The following is a 17909-nucleotide window of genomic DNA, read 5'->3' as shown; positions in this document are numbered from 1 at the left end:
TCCGTTCCGGAGTCACGCGCCACCGACAACAATACCAATCTATCAGCGTTTCGTTGATCATCGCCTTAGCAGAATAAATTCTCTTACCTTGGACATTTTTACCATTCTCCAAAAAAATTACTCAAGCCACCATAAAAGAATTAGGGAATAATTATATAATATATACATATATGACCTAAAATTAACTACGCTAGTAGATTATCCCAATTATTCCAGGGTAAGTACCCTGAAAATAATTAGGCTTGTAAAATAAAATGGAGTTTGAAATGGGCTTTTTTCTTTCTTTGTGTAACTTCAATTGCAACGCAATTAACTCACTTTCAATTCGATCATTTTAATTCTTAAAATGTACATCTTTTTCCTACACTTCTTACATGTCTTGTGTGTGTACGCTCGAAGAATATAATAAAATCATTGCTAATTTTTAAAATAATTGAAGTACACGTTTGTCGTATCCTAGTAAATCAACCGTCGATGTTAATTTATTATCCCCGACACTAGTACTTGCTACAGTTTGTAATATTCCAGAAAAAAAATATGCCTCTAGTTACATTCTTAACTATCATAGCAGGAAAAAAAAAACTAAAAACTTTGACGATCTGATTGGAAATAAGATAAAATTTAAAGCGAGTTTTTCACACTCGGAGCAATACTGGAACTTTCATCCAGCGAAAAGTTGTCTATCCATCAAGCGATTAAACTACACGTAAATAATTGGGCGCTGCATTCTTTACACTATTTACACGTGAGCAAACTTATGACTCTGATGATCATTTAACAATGACGAATCCCATTTCCTCTCCCCCACTACACCAAATCGCACATGGTCTGTTTCCAAGTGTTGTTGAAAGGAATTTTCAATATTTGAAACTTGATGTTTGGAACTTTGCGTTTCAAAATGGATTGAACTCTCTTCAGCGGCACGATTTCTACCTCTTCGGGCAGATCCAATTGAGAACCGATAGCGGATGGTGGATCATCGCTTCCAGGTACAGGCTTCAAGATGGGAATGCTACCTCCCATTTGATTTTCTGCGTCTTCAACATTCGCATCGATGTAGAGCTCCGTCACACGCAACAGTTCAACCGTTATGGCCCACACTACCGTTTCTAATGTTTGGTGCAGCTTGATTATTCCTTTCAAGACCATCCGATTCGTGGCAGCTGACTGAGACACATACGTTGGGATTAGTAGCAATTTCTTCACATTCGTGCAGTTGGAGATGTGTCGATCGAATCCCATCTTCACATCACAATTGATTAATTCTAACTGTGTTAAGCTTTTCACTCTGGCTATGCCATTCAGAATGGTAAACATATCAAAGTTCTCCTGTCCTTTCTCGAGCCTAAGCCGTTTCAAGGCTGTTAGGTTGGATAGCACGTTGGCAAGATTGGATCCCATTTCGGTACATTCACCCAGTTCAAGCGATTCTAAAAGTACGAGTGACCCCAAGGCTTCGATCGACGTAGAACCCAACTTGCTAATGGAGGTTAATGATAGGTGTTTCAGGTTACGCAAAGCTGCCAGCTGGTGCAGATCCCCTTCCAGTGAAATGGCGGCTGAAGATTTAAGACGCAATTCTTCCAAATTTGCACCGTGTTCGAAATTCACAAAATCGATGGGATCATTCTTTATTGCGAGTGCGTTGACTACCCGCAGGTTTGGGTTTGATCGAAGCAAGTTCCCCACAACTGTTGAAGAGCACCGACACAGGTCAATAACTTCTATTTGATCTGCCTGCCCAATGTGATCATTAAAACTTTGCCACATCTCGTCATTACTACCGACGTTCAAAACCTTTCGTAAATCTAGATGCTTTGTACCATTTTTTCGAAGCTTAGCTATCATTCCGGCCCAATCGCTGATGTAAGAGTTCTTCATGCGTACAGTTTCCCAGAATCGGGGATGGTTTCCTAAATGATTCCACATACGGCAAACACTGCAGGCACGTAGAAGTTCCTAAAAGAAATCAAATCAGCTGATTACAATCCTTTCTCGATTCATGATTCATGCGCCGGAAACTTACTTGTACTTTGAGATAGTTGAAGCTTAGCATCAAACAAGTATATCCTGCAGAAACATCTGACAAGAAGTTGGACGGATCACGACCGCTTCCATTTTGTGCTGCCGAGGAACTGTTGCGAGTCTGACCTCCACCACCAACAGGCGATGATGTGTCGTCATCTGAGATGCGATCATTTGCACAGTTCGCTGGCTTAGCGTTAGTGGAAGCCCCTCCAGCGTTATTACCCATCTTTCGAGCATCTTCCGGAAATTTGCTGCAACAAACGAAAGGAGAAATAAACGATTATTAGTAATTTACGTGTTTTCTTAGTTGTGTGTATACTTTTCGATCGTTATATTTGGGTGTGTAGAATTCTCTTCCGATTAAATCTTCACAAATCATACGAACATTAAGTAAAAAACTGTCTCTAAATGCCTGCAATATGGCATTCATAAAAGGACTATTGAAAAATAATAATTATAATAAAAACAGGAAATGGTTTGTAAACATATTGTGGTGAAAAAATTAATGCGAGCGAATTTGAAAATGGTGTCGTTTTGGATGGGAATCACTGGACGGGAAGTAAAAGCTATCTGGATTGATCCTGAAATCGAGAAAAAAAGAAGAAAGAAATCTGACAGAAATAACGCAATTTTTCAGTAATATGATTATTCAAATGAAAATTTAAGTCATTTGTGGATGGGAAAATATTGCATTTAACCCAAATGTTGTCAATGGGTTTTTTAGAGCGAGTTATTGTCATGCAATATGTCACAGTTATGTTACATGTGCTGTAAATTATTTCGATCCCAACAAACCGTGAAAAGAGAGAGACGATTAAAGTATGGAATTGGAACCTTTACGATGTCACTAGAAATTTGTCCGATGCAAGGTTTGTTTATAAATAACCCTCACCAGGTAAATGAGTCTAATGCAGTTATGACATGAGAAGATACGAATAAATTCTACACAAGTGTTAGGCTCTGATAAAACTATTACTTACATTGCGACCTGCGGTTGAGGATTTGTGGGTTTGGTAGAAGATTTTTTGCTCTTCACAGCGGTTGCTTTGCCTTTTGGTACAACCACATATTCATGACTGCCAATGACGAGAACATCTTGTGGTGGTATGTCCTTCGTGGAAGAGTTAATTTGCCCGCATGTACCTGTCGGTGTATTTACCGGTGGTACGTCAGCTTTAAGTCCGGCACTCTGCAGTTGAGCACGCCTTGTCTTTTCTTTGGTTGCAGCAACCTGTCCACTACTGTGAGCGGATTTTACTGCCGGTTTCGACGTTAATGCTTCGCCATTATTTGAAGTTAATGACGGTTTTGTCGCACTGATGCTACTGTTTCCGTTATTGTTAATCATGCCAAAGTTCCCGAACGATTCTTTGTATGTTTGTTGCTGCTGTTGCTCCGCTGCAATAGAGTCCTCCATGCAGCTCTTTAAAAAACAATGAACCATTTTAGTCGCTCAACCATTTTGAGTCTTTCACATCTCTTTCAATGTAAAGTTTAATGAAACATGAATAAAACACATTGAAAGAAATGTAAATATCCAAACTCCCATTAGAGGCATATTCTTCTACACATACCTTGCAAGTAAATCGACGAGCCAATGCTTCAGCTGTTGTAGCACTAACACATTCCGGATGGTACATGCAGTAGCATACCATACACTGCAGCTGCGGTATCATTCCCATCGCTGGTATACATTGGATTGTACAAGTTTCGACCCTTTTGATAAATTCCATACAATATTTCATATTTATGATATACTTTGATATTAACAAACTTGGATTTTAAAAGCAAATGAACGAAAATGTTATGTATATAGAATAAAACTTATTTACCAAATAAAAATAATAAAACTTTGACTTCAATGACAGGCGTACATGAATGCTCAAATGTATACTATCCAGGTTATAAGAGATGGACGTATGAGTCATAGGAAGATTTTTCTACACTACCAACATTACGTTTGATTGGCACTCGCCAAATATTTTCAAACATCAGATCTGTCGCTACCGCCAACGAATAAACAATGGCATCGTTGGCGATATCAACCGTAATATAATCATCGATGGAATAAAGCAGTACTACTTACCTATTTTTTCCAGCCATTTTAGCCTGCTTTCCGGTTATTCCACTGATTTCATTTCCTTTAATTGATCCCGTGGCTCCCTGAGTTCTGCTACGTTGCCCACCCGTGGAACCTAACGCGTTTGCGGACACTGGGTTGGTTTTAGGCGAGTTTTCTACATTCGAAGCAAACGATTTTGATAGTGGCGTTAGACTAAGCGAGTTAGTCTTGGCGTAGGATGATGGTGGAGGAGGACTCGCTCCTTTCGGCATTTTAGGTTTCGGGACACGTTTGCCCAAATCTGCCGAAGTATCCATAGAATGTGCTGCCCCGGGCATTGATCGTTTGGGCAAATTACTGTAAGATTTGGCACTCCTGAAAAGACATTTAAAAAATCTCAACATTAATTAGTCTGTGAACAACATCACATTACAGTGGAGCGCCGTTTATCCGGGCTCATCCTTGACTTGACCTCAACCGGATGCTAAGATATAACGAAAAATTTGCCCAATTGTGTTTCTTTTACACCCAAATTCGTGAAATATTGTAGTATAAATATTGTGAAATATTGTATAAAGTAGCATATTGTTTTGGAAACATATAGGGAATTTTATGATATACAAGTTTGTTTAGTAAATATAATTTTGTATTAAATTTTGGTGTCTATTGTTGTAAAATTATGACATCATAGCGAGATTTTCAAGCCTTCTGCTCAGCTCAAATCTTCTGTTACATATAACCATTGTAACAATTGTTATTTCGCGACAGGACAAATGTACGAACAGCCGGTACCCGGTTACAATATACCCTTATAAACGGCGTTTTTAGTACAGATACAGTAAGATTCGTGAAATAATGCTAGATGAATTACATTTTTTAATTCTCGGACGGTTTTAGAAGCGTTAAAAAATGCCTTTGTTTCATTTTTTATAACCAAAGATATTTTCAATAACCAAAGATCTTACCTGATTGTTTCTTCGTCTGGTGTTCCTCCAACAGGCTCTTTAGCGAATGTAAAATTATCCATCGTGAGATCATCGTGTAACGCAGATACGATATCATTTCGGGTACGTAATTTCTTTCCATTAGGTGTAATGTAATATACTTCACCCTTATCTTTACTATTTCCATCCATGTTGGCTCTATACACCTAAAATGGGAATAAGAAAATATGGATGTAATTGAGAATTTCTCCTTCCTTATATATAAACGAAATAATGGGGACGGCTAACTTACCAGTTCTCGCTTCCAACCATATTTAAATGGTACTTTGTAGATATCATCTTGCGTGTTAATGGGTACATTTATTTTTCTCTTCACCAAACTTTTATTATTTTCTCCAATAGCTGAGCTGCCAATATCCATTTCTTCCTGAAATGTAAACAGTTACATACCATTGTTGTATACATAGCTTTCGATGGATGTTTTATAGTGCTACCTGTTTAAAACTGTTTTGTAACTCAGATGCACCGTCCTCTTCGCCTGGTTTGCTGTTTTCTGACAACTTATTATCCGCTGCTGTCAAAATACCCTCGGATATTATCTCCAAGGGTCTCGGGGAACTCATAGTACCTGTGTAACGAAAACAGAACCAAAACATCGGAGTTAAAAATATAAAAGTGTATGAGCACATTATGTAATTAAACGAATACATGACTCTTCGCAATTTACCCGACTGCCGGCATTGATATTTTAACTTAAAATATTGTTATACATTTACATTATAACTTTTGACACGTTTACACATTACTGCTGCTACTATTTACTTTCAGGCCAGGCCAAAACGAAATCAGACGTTTTTTACTATAACTTTTCGATAGATGGCGACTGATGCAAAGAAATGGTACTCCGGAAAATGTCAACAAAAACAATGATCGCCGGCGAATTCTTGAATCTTCATTCATGTATCGTGTAGCAAAAATAATAAAAGCAATCGATTACCATTTTCACTGCTAGCAGCGTCCTCGTCGAATCCAGCGAAATCGTCCTCGTCACTCTCGCACATTAGCTCGCTGTATCTACGTTTTATGCCAACGTTCGGTCGCACGTTCAAGCTGCCAGCTTCTTCCTCTTCCTCCTCATCCGGATGCTGCTGATTATGCTGCTGTTGCAGCATACCGCCAGCGAGAGTCTCTCCCTGTTGCAGTCCTTGTTCATCAGCCATCTCCGAGAGGGCGATTTGATGCGTTCAACAAGCAGCCTCCCGTTAACTGCTGCAAGCGTCAGAATGTTTCACTGGTTCCCGTACTTGTGATTTTACACAAGGTCTTTCACTACCCAAGCCTCACACGTAGGCTCCCTTGGCGTACGAGACTCGTACGAACACGAATGAAAACAATTGCTTCACTCTGATTGCACTTTTATCACTGTGATTTGTCAATACCATGCCCGAAATGGGGCATTAAAACTAAAGTTAACACTTTCACGCTAAGAAAAGGACATTTCTAATACAACCGGCATTATCGAGCGCAAACGATGTATTGCATTAGAAACTAAGAAATGATCCGGCCGCTAGAATTCGTAAAAGACGCGTGGGTTTAGGACTAGCGTATGAAGTACGTTTTGGTTCGAGCGGTTTGTTTCCCTTTCAGGTCCGAGCGCAATACGCGCCGAAAAAGTGAGGTTATATTTTCCACTTGTGATAACTTTTTCTCGACAAGGCCAGCACCAAGCGCAACGTTGAAAAGCAGAACAACATTCACTGTTTTAATTTCGGTCACGTTTCCGGTCTTCCATTGCTTGGTGAGGCACTAGTTGAGTTGTTTTTTTTAGAAACAATGAAATCTTTAGTTTATTTAGCCGAAAATTTGATCGCGTATCTTTTCGATGCACACGAGATGTTTGCAATGCCCCACTGTCAAACTCGCTTTCGACGCGATGTTTGACAGAAGCAGGCACAATGGTCGAGCATCCAGTCTGCGACCATTTCGTATTGAAAGAGTGCAGGATTTATTCAACCTTGAATTAATGCCAATAACGTATTTTTTTTTGTTTAATTGGTTTGAACAGCAATTGATGCAATATTTCTCTTGCAAAATATTAATTTCGAAAGATTTACGTTTGTTTGTTTTGAATCCGACCAATGAAAGCTGTCAAATGTTGTGATTTCCACACCGAAGAAAGCTGTCACGTTTTTCCAGTACATTCCCCGTTGCCGCCGTATTTACAGGAATTGTATCTGATATTTCTGATGTAATACTGGTTGATACGTGATTGAGGTAGCCTTGTAACAAGTAACGAAAGTGGTCACACCAAGGATGATTCAAATACTCCGCAACGCATCGCATTTACCCTTCAAACAAATAACGCGTACGATTCGACCTGTTACCTGCCTGGTCGGTAATGTGGAGCATAGAACATACAGTTCAACTGTGTTTACCTCCCGGGCCGTTCCTGTGTTGTCCGCCACGGATGGACGCCGGCAATTTGTGCTGCGGGGCGGTTGGGCCGTGGGTTCGAGAAATTTCTGCAGCAAAAAAGATCCAAACCCCGACGATCCCGTCGAACCTCCGGCAGAATCGGTGAACTACACAAATCAGCTGCCTGCAACTGTGGCGATACCAGAAGTATGGCCACACTTGCCCGTAATAGCGACAAAACGAAACCCGGTTTTCCCGCGATTCATGAAAATTTTGGAGGTGAATAATTTGGGAGCGTCAATGAACGACGTCAGAGTGTAACAAACTTCCGTCATACTCTTGCACTAATGGCAAATGTAATTCTCTTTAGGTTACCAATCCGATGTTAATAGATCTCATAAGACGAAAGGTGAAGCTGAATCAACCGTACATTGGCATTTTCCTGAAAAAAGACGACGACAATCCAAACGAAGTGATGGAAACAACAAAAGAGGTTTATGAAATTGGAACATTTGCACAAATTCAGGAAATGCAAGACCTTGGAGATCGACTGCGGTTAGTAGCAACAGCACATCGACGCATAAAAATCGTAGGCCAACTGTACGAGGACCTGGATGCACCGGCTGCCGGTAAAGGTAAGTATTGCGAAGCGTTTTACCAGGGGATATATCGAAGTCGTTGATCGTGATCGGCTCTTTTTTGTCCCCCCTAATGACAATACGTATTAGAAATGACCATAAAATATCCGTACTTTAACACGCAAATCGCCGTCTCGGTAGACGAACCGGATGCGGAAAAGCGTCGTCGAAAGCACAAGCTTCGAAGCAAGCAGATGCGCAATTCTAACAACGACCACACAACCGATGGTACACCACTGGAGGAGGCTCCAAAGCGCCGACTGCTGAAAGAGGGCGAGCAACAGCCTTTGCTTATGGTGGAGGTGGAAAACGTTAAACATGAAAGCTTCAAAAACACAGAGGAAGTTAAAGCGCTTACCCAGGAAGTGATAAAGACGATTCGAGACATCATTACTATGAATCCATTATACCGGTAAGTAAGCGTGAAAATGGTGTATTGGTATTTGAAAACAGGAACCGTTAAAGTACTCATTAAATTTTCCTCTCTGATTAAATTACAGCGAGAGTCTTCAGCAGATGCTTCACCAAAACCAAAGGGTTGTAGACAATCCAGTCTATCTGTGCGATTTGGGTGCCTCACTGTCTGCAGCCGAACCAGCAGAGCTGCAGGAAATATTGGAAGAGATGGATGTAAGAAGTTAATCCAGTGTTAATTGCATCAGTTACATTTTGCTAACTGCCATATTTTGTGATTTACAGATACCTAAACGCTTGATGCTTTCACTGTCATTGTTGAAAAAAGAACTGGAACTTTCGAAGCTGCAGGCAAAGATTGGACGAGAAGTGGAAGAAAAGGTGAAACAACAGCATCGCAAATACATCCTTCAAGAGCAGTTAAAGGTCATTAAAAAGGAGCTAGGCATCGAAAAGGACGACAAGGACGCGATCGGGGAAAAATATCGCGAGCGCATAAAGGAAAAGGTGGTCCCAAAAGCAGTGGCGGATGTTATCGAGGAAGAGCTTACAAAATTAAATTTCCTGGAAAGCCACAGCTCTGAATTTAAGTAAGTTTAAGGTTCACAATGCTAACAGCGCTAAAACAATGCTCATCTGTTGCGGTTTTGTTCTTTCTCCAGTGTGACTCGAAATTATTTAGATTGGCTTACGACGCTACCGTGGGGTGTGATGAGCGAGGAAAACTTAGACATTGACCAAGCGAGCAAAATTCTGGATGAAGATCACTATGGCATGGATGACATCAAGAAGCGGATACTGGAGTTCATAGCTGTTAGTCAGCTGAAGGGTACAACACAAGGCAAAATCCTGTGTTTCCATGGACCCCCGGGAGTGGGCAAAACCAGCATAGCTCGATCGATTGCCAAAGCACTCAATAGAGAGTATTTCCGATTCAGTGTTGGTGGAATGACGGATGTGGCTGAAATTAAGGGTCATCGACGTACGTACGTCGGGGCGATGCCTGGGAAGTTAATACAGTGCTTGAAAAAAACCAAGACAGAAAATCCACTCGTTTTGATCGACGAGGTTGATAAGATTGGAAGGTAAATTACAGTCAATTACATTGCGTTTTGTTTTCAATCGTTCATCGTGTGATATAACTCGATTGTTCACTTCGCAGAGGATACCAAGGCGATCCCAGCTCTGCACTGTTGGAATTGCTTGATCCGGAGCAGAATGTGAATTTCCTTGACCATTATCTGGACGTGCCGGTCGACCTTTCAAAAGTGTTGTTCATCTGCACGGCCAATGTAATCGATACAATTCCGGAACCGCTCCGTGATCGTATGGAAATGATCGACATGTCGGGTGAGATTAACAACTGACAACTAAATCTTCAGACTTGGACAGCAATTGAGCAGAAAGTAATGTTTTTTTCTTCTTTCCTTTACAGGTTACGTGGCGGAAGAAAAGCTAGCCATCGCTAAACAGTATCTCATTCCACAGGCAAAACGTGACAGCGGTGTTGAAGATAAACACATATCGATTACGGACGATGCGCTACACGCGCTAATCAAAAGCTACTGCCGTGAATCGGGAGTGCGTAACCTACAAAAGCAGATCGAAAAGATAGTGCGCAAGGTGGCATTTAAGGTCGTACGGAAAGAGGCCGATTTCACGGAAGTGTCGGGTACGAATCTCAGCGATTTGTTGGGCAAACCGATTTTCACCCAAGATCGAATGTACGAGTCTACACCGCCCGGCGTGGTTATGGGACTTGCGTGGACAGCTATGGGTGGCTCTGCGTTGTATATTGAAACAGCAAAGCGCAAATTATTGCAACCAATGGACACCAATGGTGATTCTAAACAGGCGCCGGGCGATGGTTCGCTGGAGCTCACCGGTCATTTGGGAGACGTAATGAAGGAATCGGCCCGCATTTCGCTTACAGTGGCAAGAAATTTCATCTCACAAATCGAGCCCTCCAACAACTTTCTGGAATCTAGTCACATACACCTACACGTTCCCGAGGGAGCCACACCAAAGGATGGGCCCAGTGCAGGTGTGACGATTGTGACGGCCTTGCTTTCGCTGGCGAGGGGCCAACCGATTCGCCAGAATGTAGCAATGACTGGGGAAGTTTCGCTCATGGGCAAAGTGTTACCCGTCGGAGGAATCAAGGAAAAAACTATTGCTGCCAAGCGCAGCGGTGTCACCTGCATTATATTGCCCGAGGAGAATAAGAAAGACTTCACCGATTTGCCCAAATTCATTACGGAGGGTTTGGAGGTACATTTTGCCAGCACGTACGCCGATGTATACCGCATTGTGTTCCCTGAGAGTTAGATGTAATATTTCATTGCTAAAGTGTTACTGATAGTTCGTTAGTCTATTGTATAAGAGTCGCTTGGTGATAGAAGTGCACAACTCGACAGAATAAATGAATTCATTGGTGAAGAATCAGAATTTGCCGATTAACTCTATTTCGAACGACAATCATTTATATTTACCATCACGGCATAAGCGCAGGTAAATTTCACACCTTTAGAGTCAGTTTCAGTGGCTGGGCGGTCTTCTCAGACGGCGGTGGAATCACGCGCATCGGTGGTAGCCGGCGCACCTTTCGGCCATGATGTCCATCCTTGCGCTGCCATAGACCCGAACGGGGACGATTGCCTAGTTCTCGATTCTTCTGGGCAGAGCCGATCGGTGTTTTGGCGTGTGCAATGTTGGAAACGCGTCCTACGGTGGCCATACACGTTTGTTGAAATGCAAATTCCTGCTTCGATGGCAGCTGCACAACGACCAGTTCACCGAACTTGCGTAAAATGGTTCCGTATGAACCGGCGGCATGTATCAGATGGCAAGGCTGTCCCGGGTACTTTTCAAGACAATGAATTTGGGTGCCCACCTGGAGTGCACCTAACGGATACGCATCCCCTTCATTGGCACGAACTGCAAACAAAGCGGTAATGAGCAAACCATCAACAACCTTCGCATCTCCCGTAAACCACCTACCTGGTATCCGAGGGATGAAACGGGATGTTTTTATTAAATCACCCGCCTTCATGTTCTCCGTCGCCAGAATGTATTTCATTTCGTTTCCCACAGCGACTAGTGCCACCTTTGCGGTACGGCAGCCGTCGTCGATTACATCGACCACTTTTTCGATTTGCGGCGGTCCCTCCGCGGGTCCATCGCGAACCCACTTTATCCAGTGATACTTGTGCTTGATGCCGCCACCAATACCTTTGGCGATCAGCCGTCCCGTTTCGGGATCCCGCCCGGCCAGATTGGTGACACGAAGCGGCTCAATCGTGTACTCCTCTGGGTAGTGCACGATCCGACGGTACGATTTTCCACCACCGGGTTTCGGCTTGTTCAGGAACCTTTCCAAACTTTCCAACGATATTGGACGCACTGCCGTATGGCGCACATCTTGAGCTAATGGTGTTAAAGATAAACGACTCAGTAATCGCGCCAAACTGGCCATTATTTTATGTTGTGTCGGCACACGCCAGGAGAAATATTTTATTATTTACGCAACAACCGCTTTTGACAGCAGCGTGCGCAGGTCTGAACTGACAGCGGCATAGAAAATCAAACACAAACAACAGAGGTCTGTCACTCTGAAAGCAGCTGATTGAAACTGGGTTCAAAAGGGTTACGAGCAGAATTGAGATCAAGTTATTTTGCTGTGTAATAAGAAAAATACGCAAAATATAAAGGTTCTCCGCAGCAGTTGAGTTGTTAGCAACATGCTTCAGTAAGCATCACCAGCTCCTTTGAGAACCGACCATTTTAAGGGACGGAATAGGTTACCCGGCTTACCATCATCTCAACTGGAATTTATAGCGGACAGCGACAAACCGAATTTTTCAGGTATCAACAAATCAGAAGAATGAAGTGAGTAATCTGTCTGAAATCGCTTATCTTTGCTAACGGTCTTCATAATGAAATTGTTGCAGCTGTAAACCTAGCAATAAAACCATCCTTATCCTGGGTAAGTTGCATGAAGCTGGTAGTTTGGTTACGTTGTTGAACTGAGTTTACTAACCCTTCCTCATGATGTACGGTGGTATGCTTTAGGGTTCTTATCTGCTTGTTTGATTGACGTGGTCATGGCTACCGGAACGTTCTACTATTTTGCGTACGGCAGTAATTTATTAGCTAAACGAATTCACATACAAAATCCAACTGCAGTTCGTAAAGGATTTGGTTATTTGAAGGTAATTTAGAAGGCAAGCAATAGCTAACAATTAATCATAATACAATAATTTAATTTTAGGATTACAGTTTGGATTTTTTCCATTATGCAGCGCGATGGCGAGGAGCTCCGGCAACAATAGTGGAGCAGGAAGGGAAAAAAGTTTGGGGTGCCATATGGGAGATAGACAACAGCAATTTAGCCGATTTAGATCGACAGGAAGGGGTGCACAATAGCGTTTACAAACCTTTAACACTTCCCGTAGTGTTACCAACTGGAGATACTCTAGACTGCCGCGTCTATCAGCTGGTTCGCAACCCCTGCTGCTTGGCACCAGATGCCGAAGATAGACCCTACGAAAGGCAACCTTCCAAAACATACATGAATATCATCGTCAACGGTGCCAAGGAGACGGGACTTCCGGACGATTATGTTTCGTTGTTGAAAAGAATTAAACATAACGGGAACACTGGTGACCCGCAGCTTTCTTTGGAGTTGGAAAAGCCTATTGAAGATCTATAAAAAAATGAAAATATTGCATATTAGGAACCAAACGAAATTCATCCACAGAATTCAACTAAAGTTATGGCTTTTGATTGTTGGTCGTTCATTAGTTTTTGCTTCTAAGCGATTTAAAATTTGTGATTGCTGTTTATTAGGTACAACCGTTGGCGCTATAAGCATTAGTTCGCATCACTTTGGTCAACAGGAAAGGCGCGATTGGTGCAGGACATATATTGTGTATGTAAAAAGTTTTTAAACTATATCCCGGGACACTTAACGCTTACGATTCAAAATCTAAAAAAGTGAAGTCGAAAAGGTCGTGATTTCAGCGTAGACTTTTTTTTATATTTTGGAATTGTAAAACTGCGAACTACCTGATCTTTATTCAAGGGAATAACAAAATGTAAAAAAAAACGGTTTTAAATGTGCAGCATTTTCATATGGCTTGTAGCTTAAAGCACACTAAAAATATGTATATTTTTATTTGATTGAATAAAACAGCGCATACTTACATAGTTTTGGTTCTTGGGGTGGACTATCTGCTTTTGGTACAACCAACACATTCCATATTGTGCATCCGCTACTCCCAATTGTTCATAAATACACAATGATTGTCGAGCAGCGTATTAAGCTTGCCAGACTAGAGTGGACTGGGCATGTAATACGCATGGAACTGAACGACTCAGTATGTCCAAGTTGCAGTGGCAAGATAGCGTGTCCGCCATCTAGGCCGGGATAAAGGATTGGCAGACGAAAGTGCCCGACTATTAGCAGTATCTAATGCTCCGCAAGCGTTAGATCCCAAAGCGGTTGAGGGGCCAGATAAGTAAGTAAGTTGTTGTTATCCGGCGCTACAACCGCTTTGCGGTCTTGGCCTGCCTCAGGAGTGTCCGAAACTGCTCGCGGTCTCGCGCCTTCGTCTGCCAGTCCGTTATCCCGGCCTTAATGGCGGATGCCTAAACGCCATCTTGCCACCTCAGTTTGGGCCTATCACGCCACTTCTGTCCTTGTGGACGGCCTAAAAAAACTTTACGGGATGGGTCCTCCGTTTCCATGCGTACAACATGGCCAGCCCACCGGAGCCTGGCGAGTTTGATACGCTGCACGACAGTGAGGTCGCCGTATATGTCGTATAGCTCGTCATTATAGCGGCTTCTCCATTGTCCTTCCACACATACGGGGCCAAGTATCCTTCTGAGCATCTTCCTCTCGAACGCGACTAAGAGGGTTTCAAAAGTAAGTAAGTAAGTAAGAAACGGAATAATAGTATCGAAAGAATCCATTGAGTAATGCGCCCTTATTTGTAGGCGTGATCTTTCAAATGTTTAACTCAAAATATTTTATTAATTAGCTCAACATATTTTGAATCGCTTAATTTTAAAAATATCCGTGAAACTACGCTTTTGTACCAAAGATTTTTTATGAATGATATGTCTGATTCTATACATATAAGCGGATCTTAAACCCATGACGGGCATGTATTTAAGTCGTACGAGTTGACGACTGTACCACGAGTCATTTATGAAGTTATGAACACTTTAGGTAATATTACATCAAGAATACAGTGCATTCAGGATAGTTTATGCCCACATAACCTTATTTAATGATTATTAAATCATAATTTTAATCTCTTTTTTTCAATGTAATATAGCTGTTGACCGTTCCAAGCAATATTCGCCACGTTTTTTCTTCTTATTTATCGCAAAAAGTGATGTAGGCCTTCAAGAAATTTCGCTAATGAGTTATCGTTAAAATATCGTTTTGATAGAAAATACCTAATATATTACCAAATATAATATCAACCTTCTACAACTTTCTACTATTGAAACTAGATTAGCTTTCACTAGGATTCAGAATCAGTTGTGTTCCTAAGGGAAGAAGTATAAAAATGGGAAAAGGGATTCTAAAAGCAGTACCAAGGTATTTCAATAGGAACTATAAGTAAGTGATTAGCGAATGATCGTCAACTAGGAAAAAAAGTTTACCTGGGTTTAGCTGTTAGTTACAAGCTACAATCAGTTGATCGTTAAAACTACCAATTAAAATTGTTTATTATTGTTACATACATATTTAAGGAATGTATTCATAACCTGATAATTTGTTTCGTCCCGACTTCACCATCGATATTCTCCTAGACCGGTCCTCGTATTTTTTGACGATTTTCCGACCAATGCATTAATTATTACCAAAAACTTATTTTTCGAACTGTCTTTAAAGTATAATATGACCATTAATGAGTTTTTTCGTAATAAGGACGTTTGCAACTCAATGAACAACCTATGTTTTACCAGGCATATTAGGTTGAAATCGTTTGTTAAATTGCTATACATTGTTATATGTTATAACTAATAATATAATAATTGTTATATGTTATAACTAGCACATGACCTCATTGTTAATTTTCAACAAACTTGTCATGAAGAGGGTTTTAATTTGGGATTAATTTGATTAATTAATTAATTTGAAGGGATTAATTTGATAATTGGCATTTGATACATGTGGTCTCCGATATTTGTTTATAAAATCATATTATAATCTTAGAAAATATTTTTCAAAATGAAATGAAAATCGGTCAGTACTAGTAGTTAGGACGAATTTTGTATGTTATAAATCCTTGACGTTTTAAACCGATTTGAATCTAAAGGACGTACCGGATCGTTATTTTCCATATCTATGCACTATGTAATCTACGTTTCGTATTTGAAAATGATAAGTTCCTTCAATTCTAAACCACTCTATTGTCCCCAGTGTAACACGGAAGCGTTTTTCATGCGTTTTTGCAAAAGTTCATCGCTATGAACATATGTCTTTCCCCTTAAGCTTAGAAAAGGAGAAATACTGGAAGTAGGGGAATTTTACACTATAGGGGAAAAAAGGACGAAGCAATGAACAGCCGAACCGCTTCATCCTTTTCGGAATGAACAAATTTCCAGTCGGGATCCGAAGCACAGTTAACGGAGAAGTGACCATAACAATGAAAAAAAAACTAAAGCTTTTTTTGAAAAACACATTCTAGTGATTTGATGTCATGTTTAAAATGCTGCTAGGTCCAGCGAGGAAGTGTTGTGTATAAGAATTATCCACCGCGTGGTTTGCCACGTGGATTGTGTACTTGAGAAATACCGCACTCAGTCATTGCAAATGTAATGACAGCATATAGTATAACATTTATCGAATTCAACATTAGGCTGCATTGTACCATCCATGAGTGCAATCAATCCTGCGCTATTTTACGCCCATTTTGACTATGTACCAAGAGTAGAGGCAATGGCCAATAATACGTTGATCGTGCTTGCACTTCCATTGGACTAACTTTTGCGTTTGGACTGTGGTTTTGGCGACTAACAGAGCTGAAAATTATCGCACTGTTGAATGTGTACCGAGTCATGCTGCTCCACCGCATCACTTTAGAGTTCGTATTCAGTATGAAAGCAAAACTTCCGTTAATGAATGGTCTAAGCTGGGCGAACAGACGGTTGACTAGGTGAAGACGTTGGGGCTGAAACCAAGCCTAACGACAACAGGGGACGTCCTCGAGAATGGGTAATTACCCGCTTTGATAGAGATGTTAACGGTTGTAAAACAAGTGTGCTACAGAAAAAAAATGTGTATGCAACAATTTGATAGTCCAAAGAAAAACAAACTAATCATAGATAATTGTTAGAGTAACTATGGGGGAAAAAACAATTGTTATTGATGAATTAGAAGAAGAAGAGTTATTATGTTTGATTTATTTTTAGTTTTTATATAATTGAACGAACTTTTAAACTGAGTAAGTAATAAAATTATAAATGTGAATGAATTATTTTATCATATATATTTTATATTATTTTACATTATTCAAAAAACAAACCAAAAAACCTGCCACAGTGATTGGACGATTTCGATCTCACTACAAAATTATTCTCATCTGATTTTACATTGAAATAATTAATACATTCTTATATGGTCTTCTTTGGCGAACAGATCAATATGAACATACCGGCTTTTACTGAAATTATTCAATAGGCTATGTAACGTTTTAAAACATCTCGAATTTTAGCGTATCTATAGTAAATCTAAGGGGAAAAGTGTTTATAGATCCGTTTTCAGGTAAATGAAAATTACTGAAAAATAGTTTATAATAGTTAATAAAAAATAGTGTTCATTTTTTATTCAGTTTTTTATTTATTAACTAGTTAAGGCCCGGTAAAATCTACCGGATGTCCTCAAATTTAGAATTATTTTCAAACTCTACACGTTCAGTGGCAACAACCATAACTCAAACACCTATTTGTTCTTATTTGTTCTTACAACTGTGTTAACCTTGTAACTTCCTGGTTGTTACAGTTCTTACTGTACATTGCAGAACCGTTAAACAACGATGAGGCTACTTTTGAGCCATACTGATGTAAAAAAAATCTTAAATCTTAAAAAACCATAAAAAACCAAGTCACGCAATTTTGTAATTTTTTTCAACTGGTGTTCAAAAATAAAGTTCTTTGTTACGCACGTAAAGTATCAATGAATCTTATTTACTTACACTTATAAGTAATAACAATGGTAATCATGATTGGCGAGTTTTGTGGCCATTTTGATAAAACAGAAAGTTCAGTAGCTGCATTCCTACTTATTTTCAATCGAACTGATACGTTCCATGCCTCTGTTGACACAAATGTATAATGTTTTAATTATTATTTTTAGTTATCGGAATGATTTTTTGGAAAGTATAGCTA

General features: G+C 40.3%; 4 protein-coding genes across 8 annotated transcripts; 2 read left to right on the top strand and 2 right to left on the bottom strand.

Moving 5' to 3' along the window:
• Window positions 1-314: 314 nt before the first annotated feature.
• LOC3291092 (uncharacterized) lies at window positions 315-6977 on the bottom strand. 2 transcript variants are annotated; one of them, XM_061662358.1, is made up of 9 exons: window positions 6032-6977; window positions 5529-5662; window positions 5327-5461; window positions 5056-5240; window positions 4115-4465; window positions 3603-3744; window positions 3009-3451; window positions 2027-2279; window positions 315-1959 (listed from the first exon to the last, which is right to left on the bottom strand). In XM_061662358.1, exons 1-9 carry the CDS (start codon window positions 6252-6254, stop codon window positions 808-810), a joined length of 3018 nt encoding a protein of 1005 aa, XP_061518342.1. In that variant the 5' UTR covers window positions 6255-6977; the 3' UTR covers window positions 315-807. The 2 variants fall into 2 exon arrangements, with proteins under 2 accessions (XP_061518342.1, XP_061518343.1); XM_061662359.1 differs by lacking the exons at window positions 3009-3451; window positions 3603-3744.
• A 209-nt stretch (window positions 6978-7186) lies between these two features.
• Window positions 7187-10949, top strand: LOC1272588 (lon protease homolog, mitochondrial). 2 transcript variants are annotated; one of them, XM_061662361.1, is made up of 8 exons: window positions 7187-7728; window positions 7820-8084; window positions 8229-8499; window positions 8588-8717; window positions 8787-9091; window positions 9164-9586; window positions 9664-9851; window positions 9937-10949. In XM_061662361.1, the coding sequence occupies exons 1-8, from the start codon at window positions 7348-7350 to the stop codon at window positions 10827-10829; spliced, it is 2856 nt and encodes a 951-aa protein (XP_061518345.1). In that variant the 5' UTR covers window positions 7187-7347; the 3' UTR covers window positions 10830-10949. The 2 variants fall into 2 exon arrangements, with proteins under 2 accessions (XP_061518345.1, XP_061518344.1); XM_061662360.1 differs by having other exon boundaries at window positions 7188-7728; window positions 8178-8499.
• LOC1272589 (large ribosomal subunit protein uL2m) lies at window positions 10929-12080 on the bottom strand. The gene is made up of 2 exons (XM_311498.4): window positions 11502-12080; window positions 10929-11438 (listed from the first exon to the last, which is right to left on the bottom strand). Exons 1-2 carry the CDS (start codon window positions 11974-11976, stop codon window positions 11020-11022), a joined length of 894 nt encoding a protein of 297 aa, XP_311498.3. The 5' UTR covers window positions 11977-12080; the 3' UTR covers window positions 10929-11019.
• A 4-nt stretch (window positions 12081-12084) lies between these two features.
• Window positions 12085-13709, top strand: LOC1272591 (gamma-glutamylcyclotransferase). Of its 3 annotated transcripts, none has more exons than XM_061662364.1 (4): window positions 12085-12389; window positions 12452-12486; window positions 12573-12712; window positions 12803-13709. In XM_061662364.1, exons 1-4 carry the CDS (start codon window positions 12385-12387, stop codon window positions 12830-12832), a joined length of 210 nt encoding a protein of 69 aa, XP_061518348.1. In that variant the 5' UTR covers window positions 12085-12384; the 3' UTR covers window positions 12833-13709. The 3 variants fall into 3 exon arrangements, with proteins under 3 accessions (XP_061518348.1, XP_311500.5, XP_061518347.1); XM_311500.5 differs by having other exon boundaries at window positions 12091-12389; window positions 12772-13709; XM_061662363.1 differs by having other exon boundaries at window positions 12132-12365; window positions 12772-13709.
• The last annotated feature ends 4200 nt before the right edge of the window (window positions 13710-17909 follow it).

This window comes from Anopheles gambiae, chromosome 3 (assembly GCF_943734735.2).
Source record: "Anopheles gambiae chromosome 3, idAnoGambNW_F1_1, whole genome shotgun sequence".
In the NCBI taxonomy this organism is placed as follows: domain Eukaryota; kingdom Metazoa; phylum Arthropoda; class Insecta; order Diptera; family Culicidae; genus Anopheles; species Anopheles gambiae.
This window is presented reverse-complemented; position numbering and strand designations above follow the sequence as displayed.